Genomic DNA, 6,225 nt, shown 5'->3' on the forward strand with positions numbered 1-6,225 from the left:
GGCTCCGCGTAATAGTGACAGGCGGCTCCGCGTAATAGTGACAGGCGGCTCCGCGTAATAGTGACAGGCGGCTCCGCGTAATAGTGACAGGCGGCTCCGCGTAATAGTGACAGGCGGCTCCGCGTAATAGTGACAGGCGGCTCCGCGTAATAGTGACACGCGGCTCCGCGTAATAGTGACACGCGGCTCCGCGTAATAGTGACACGCGGCTCCGCGTAATAGTGACACGCGGCTCCGCGTAATAGTGACACGCGGCTCCGCGTAATAGTGACACGCGGCTCCGCGTAATAGTGACACGCGGCTCCGCGTAATAGTGACACGCGGCTCCGCGTAATAGTGACACGCGGCTCCGCGTAATAGTGACACGCGGCTCCGCGTAATAGTGACACGCGGCTCCACGTAATAGTGACACGCGGCTCCGCGTAATAGTGACACGCGGCTCCGCGTAATAGTGACACACGGCTCCGCGTAATAGTGACACACGGCTCCGCGTAATAGTGACACACGGCTCCGCGTAATAGTGACACATGGCTACGTGTAATAGTGACACGCGGCTACGTGTAATAGTGACACATGGCTCCGTGTAATAGTGATACATGGCTACGTGTAATAGTGACACGCGGCTACGTGTAATAGTGACACATGGCTCCGTGTAATAGTGACACATGGCTCCGTGTAATAGTGACACATGGCTCCGTGTAATAGTGACACATGGCTCCGTGTAATAGTGACACATGGCTCCGTGTAATAGTGACACATGGCTATGTGTAATAGTGATACATGGCTACGTGTAATAGTGACACATGGCTACGTGTAATAGTGACACATGGCTACGTGTAATAGTGAAACATGGCTACGTGTAATAGTGACACATGGCTCCGTGTAATAGTGACACATGGCTCCGTGTAATAGTGACACATGGCTACGTGTAATAGGCTCAGTAGTAGATCTCCTCTTGCTTACATTACTATTCGGGCCCTCACCTGCGCTCCGGCTATGGTCGGCAGATACCATCACCCACCTCAGGGGGGCGGCAGGGGACACTAACCTCTGATTCCTACTGATGGCGGCCACCATGAGCGCGGTCCAGCCCAGCTTGTGTCTAGTGTTGGGGTCCACCTTCTCCCGCAGTAACCTAGGAGCAGAAGATCACATGACCTGTGTCATATAACCTGGGTAACAGCTAACACAGGAAATACATCACCATACTGTGTGTGTGTGTGTATATATATATATATATATATATATATATACATATATATATATATATATATATATATATATATATATATATATACACACACACACACACACACACACACACAGCCCTGACGCTCACCTGTCCACATCACTGAAGTTACTGGTCCGGGCCGCCTCTAGTAACTGCTCACCTGTAAGGAAGGGAGACAAGGGGTTAAGGATTATCCTGTCTCATCCTCCAGAGCTGCACTCACTAATATGCTGTTACATCATGTCTCATCCTCCAGAGCTGCACTCACTATTCTGCTGTTACATCCTGTCTCATCCCCCAGAGCTGCACTCACTAATATGCTGTTACATCATGTCTCATCCTCCAGAGCTGCACTCACTATTCTGCTGTTACATCCTGTCTCATCCTCCAGAGCTGCACTCACTATTCTGCTGTTACATCATGTCTCATCCTCCAGAGCTGCACTCACTATTCTGCTGTTACATCATGTCTCATCCTCCAGAGCTGCACTCACTATTCTGCTGTTACATCATGTCTCATCCTCCAGAGCTGCACTCACTATTCTGCTGTTACATCATGTCTCATCCTCCAGAGCTGCACTCACTATTCTGCTGTTACATCATGTCTCATCCTCCAGAGCTGCACTCACTATTCTGCTGTTACATCATGTCTCATCCTCCAGAGCTGCACTCACTATTCTGCTGTTACATCAGGTTACATCATGTTAGTGTGATGTTTGGGAGAATGTGTAGAGTTAGGGGGAGCAGATATTGGGGGACATATGCTCACCCCCACCTTTCCACACCTCTCTCACACCTTGGTGTCTATAACTCAGAAGGGAGACTACAGGGCACAGGAAGGAAGCTGTCACCTCCAGTGCAGGGGAAAAGCTCCACCTGCTGGACGGCACAGGGATGGCATCTGTAATGTGCAGGGGAAGAGCTCCACCTGCTGGACGGCACAGGGATGGCATCTGTAATGTGCAGGGGAAGAGCTCCACCTGCTGGACGGCACAGGGATGGCAGCTGTAATGTGCAGGGGAAGAGCTCCACCTGCTGGACAGCACAGGGATGGCAGCTGTAATGTGCAGGGGAAGAGCTCCACCTGCTGGACGGCACAGGGATGGCAGCTGCAATGTGCAGGGGTAGAGCTCCACCAGCTGGACGGCACAGGGATGGCAGCTGTAATGTGCAGGAACAGAGGAGACCCCCACAATGTAGAGACGCAGGGAGCCCATCAATGGGAATCCATTAAAACCTGCTGAATGGATTACTCAGACACCTTATAGTGAAGGTCCTCCACCTAGTAGATCTCCAGAACTACAACTCCTAGCATGCCCTAATACTTGCAGGCTCCGAGTTGTAGTTGAGAGCCATAGGGTGGGGGCAATGCCTTAGTGCACACAATCTGCCTCCTGTCCTGTGCCACATCTGCAGCAGGACATAATCAGTCTCATAGGGGGGCAATACACGGAGGTAAATCTCTAACAGAAGATACAATGATGACTCTTCCTTTTCGCTACAGGCTGAGAATCCCATATACAGTATTACGGGGGCAGATACCCTTCCCCATCAAGAATTTGCAGCTACAGATGAAAGCATCACCTTTATTTCGATCTTCTCTGCTATAACAATAGGCCAGCAGGGCGGCAGCACTGAGCAGAGGCGCTCCAGGCCAGGCAGAGCCGCAGAAATCATTCCACGGTCTTTGGCGGCCCCCAGTGGTGGAAGGTTGGTATTGCAGTCCCTGCAGATGCGAAGGATTCCTGAAGAGTTCGGAGCGCCCTCCAGTGTTGATTAGCCGGTACTGCAGCGCGGACGTTACCCGCTCCTCGGTAATTACACGGTGCCACAGAACTTCCGCTCGCGCTCTCCCGGCCCGAAATGAAAGCCCCGGCCAGGCGTCGAGGAGCCGGGAGATACCGAGCCCGGACACTCGGGTGCTCCACATGAGCGGGGACCTCGGAGCAAACCTCTATGCGAAGCGGCAAGATGGAAACCTCCTGTCACTTTCCCACACTGCCGGCTCTGACCTGCGTGACGTCACTGCCGCAAGGGAGCCTGGGAGTTGTAGTCACTCCGTGCGCGAAGGAAACAGAGATACAGCGGAGGAAACTACATCTCCCGACAAGCTCCGGTGTGGGCGGGTCCTAGTGGCCTGATGCATGCCGGGACGTGTAGTTTGTAGGTATTGACGCCTCCTTACGTCAGCTGAGGTCAGGCCTTGTGGGATTATAATTATGAGGTCATTTTTATCGTCATTATTATGATGATATGATAATTCTCAGTCTCGGTGGATTTAAAGGAGAAGTTCAGAGATATCTGGACTCTTTATGGAATTTTCCAGAAAATTCTTAGAGAGGAGCTGTGACACAGTCTAATGGTGCGTTTACACAGAGACATTTATCTGACAGATCTTTGAAGCCAAAGCCAGGAACAGACTATAAACAGAGACCAGGTCATAATGAAAAGACTGGAGTCTATCCTCTTTTCAAATCCATTCCTGGCTTTGGCTTCAAAAATCTGTCAGATAAATGTCTCTGTGTAAACGCCCCATTAGGTTTTGCTGTTTGCGGTCTCATGGCTGACAGCTTTGTACTGTGATCTCGTAGTCTTGTAACAACAACATGTGACCGCGACATTAAAGGGGCACTCTAGCTGGGAAATTTGTTTTGTTTTAGGTTTCTACAACTTTATTAAATAACTTGTAAACCTTTTTCCCTTTTTTTACACTTAAACGTTGCGTAGCAGCAGTAATGGGTGACATGACTCTCTGCTGCCACTGGTGGCTGTGATGGGAACTGCAGGGTGACAGAAGCCCAGGTCCCCGCCGCGCCGTTACGTATCACTAGTGCTGTACGCAGATCCTCAGCCATAAAAGAATATATAGAGTGTGTACATTTTGTTTAATAAAGTTATATTACAATGTTACAGCACAAAGCTACAGTGAGGAAGGGACGGCATGGGCAGGGGACCATTTCATGCTCTTCTTCTGGTCAATGGGAATTTTTTTTTGCTTTTAAAAGTTTTTTCCCCTCATATTCTTAAAAACATTCCTGGTTTTGATAGATTAACCCAGGACCATACAGATGGTGAGGGGGAAGCCTTGATTTACCCTTCAGTGTGGGTCATCAGGAGGAGGCGGGCAGGCTTACAGACTGCAGTTACACAGCCCGGCACTCTCTCTCCTGCACATAGCAGTATCACAGCCCTCCCCCCCCACCCCCACCACCACTATCCCTGTTCTGTCTTAGTCAAACATTACTGGAGACAGAACTGCCCTGACAACAGGCAGTGGCCAGCAGATTACATAGATGCCAACAGTCACGGTTTTGAAGGGACAGTCCTGGCAAAATAATGTCCTGGATAAGTCCCAACAAGCTCCGCCCCTGGCAATAAGCCCCACACCTGCGCTGGCTGTGGGTGCGACATATCACTGACAGTAAGTCTTTCCTGACATTTTAAGAGGCGTGCGGGTTATATTTCACATTACGTCCACGTTCCTCCGGAAGTCTGCTCAGCCAGTCAGTGACGGAGACGAGATCCCACCTCCGTCACTGACTGGCTGAGCGGACTTGAAACATCACGTCTCTGTCCCGCGTCAGAGACCAGGAAGCTGTCGGGCAGCGGGGACCGGAGCGTCACGATACAGGACCTACCACTGGAACCAGGGAGGTGAGTGGACGTCGTTGCCCTCAGCCACCTCCTCTCTGGCCACACTGGCTGGAGTACCCCTTTAAGTTGGAGAAATGCGTTATTGGGGTTGAGGAGGTGCCGCTTCTCCGGTACATCCGCACTCCGCAATCAAAAGTGTTTCCTGGGATCGGCTAACCACTACTGCAAACCCAAATGGAATTTATGTCATAATTAAGTCATTGACTAATCTAAGAAAGGGGCGGGCCTTAACAACTGGCAGACCAAGGCCTTGGAATCACTTGTATGCTATAAGTAATGCACATGTCCTAGTACAACCTGACTACTCCCGGACATTTGTGGAGGAGGTTGACGCATCTGAGTACTTCTCCTTTCTTCTGTAATTATGGTTTTCATCCACATTATTCATCCTTCTCTGGTTCCCAATCTATTTCTGTAGATGGTTCCCAATCTATTTCTGTGGATGGTTCCCAATCTATGTCTGTAGATGGTTCCCAATCTATGTCTGTAGATGGTTCCCAATCTATGTCTGTGGATGGTTCCCAATCTATTTCTGTAGATGGTTCCCAATCTATTTCTGTAGATGGTTCCCAATCTATTTCTGTAGATGGTTCCCAATCTATGTCTGTAGATGGTTCCCAATCTATGTCTGTAGATGGTCTCCAATCTATTTCTGTAGATGGTTCCCAATCTATTTCTGTGGATGGTTCCCAATCTATGTCTGTAGATGGTTCCCAATCTATTTCTGTAGATGGTTCCCAATCTATGTCTGTGGATGGTTCCCAATCTATTTCTGTAGATGGTTCCCAATCTATTTCTGTAGATGGTTCCCAATCTATTTCTGTAGATGGTTCCCAATCTATTTCTGTGGATGGTTCCCAATCTATTTCTGTAGATGGTTCCCAATCTATTTCTGTAGATGGTTCCCAATCTATTTCTGTAGATGGTTCCCAATCTATTTCTGTGGATGGTTCCCAATCTATTTCTGTGGATGGTTCCCAATCTATGTCTGTGGATGGTTCCCAATCTATTTCTGTAGATGGTTCCCAATCTCTTTCTGTAGATGGTTCTAAATCTATTTCTGTAGATGGTTCCCAATCTATTTCTGTGGATGGTTCCCAATCTATGTCTGTAGATGGTTCCCAATCTATGTCTGTAGATGGTTCCCAATCTATTTCTGTAGATGGTTCCCAATCTATTTCTGTAGATGGTTGCCAATCTATGTCTGTAGATGGTTCCCAATCTATTTTTGTAGATGGTTCCCAATCTATGTCTGTGGATGGTTCCCAATCTATTTCTGTGGATGGTTCCCAATCTATTTCTGTAGATGGTTCCCAATCTATTTCTGTGGATGGTTCCCAA

The 6,225-nt window shown here is 48.9% G+C and overlaps 1 protein-coding gene across 3 annotated transcripts in view; it reads right to left on the minus strand.

Annotated features, from left to right (window-relative positions):
- Positions 1 to 3,248, minus strand: part of CLPB (ClpB family mitochondrial disaggregase) — a 56,189-nt gene extending 52,941 nt beyond the window's left edge. For 2 of the 3 annotated variants that reach the window (XM_069971907.1, XM_069971906.1), the window contains exons 1-3: positions 2,815 to 3,247; positions 1,340 to 1,391; positions 1,049 to 1,135 (exon numbers count right to left, since the gene is read on the minus strand). In XM_069971907.1, the coding sequence (XP_069828008.1) occupies positions 1,049 to 1,135; positions 1,340 to 1,391; positions 2,815 to 3,160 (485 nt within the window). In that variant the 5' untranslated portion in view covers positions 3,161 to 3,247. Of the gene's footprint in view, positions 1 to 1,048; positions 1,136 to 1,339; positions 1,392 to 2,814 lie in introns of all 3 variants that reach the window. The other variant, XM_069971908.1, reaches the window with a different exon arrangement.
- Positions 3,249 to 6,225: the final 2,977 nt, after the last annotated feature.

Source organism: Dendropsophus ebraccatus, chromosome 5 (genome assembly GCF_027789765.1).
Source record: "Dendropsophus ebraccatus isolate aDenEbr1 chromosome 5, aDenEbr1.pat, whole genome shotgun sequence".
In the NCBI taxonomy this organism is placed as follows: domain Eukaryota; kingdom Metazoa; phylum Chordata; class Amphibia; order Anura; family Hylidae; genus Dendropsophus; species Dendropsophus ebraccatus.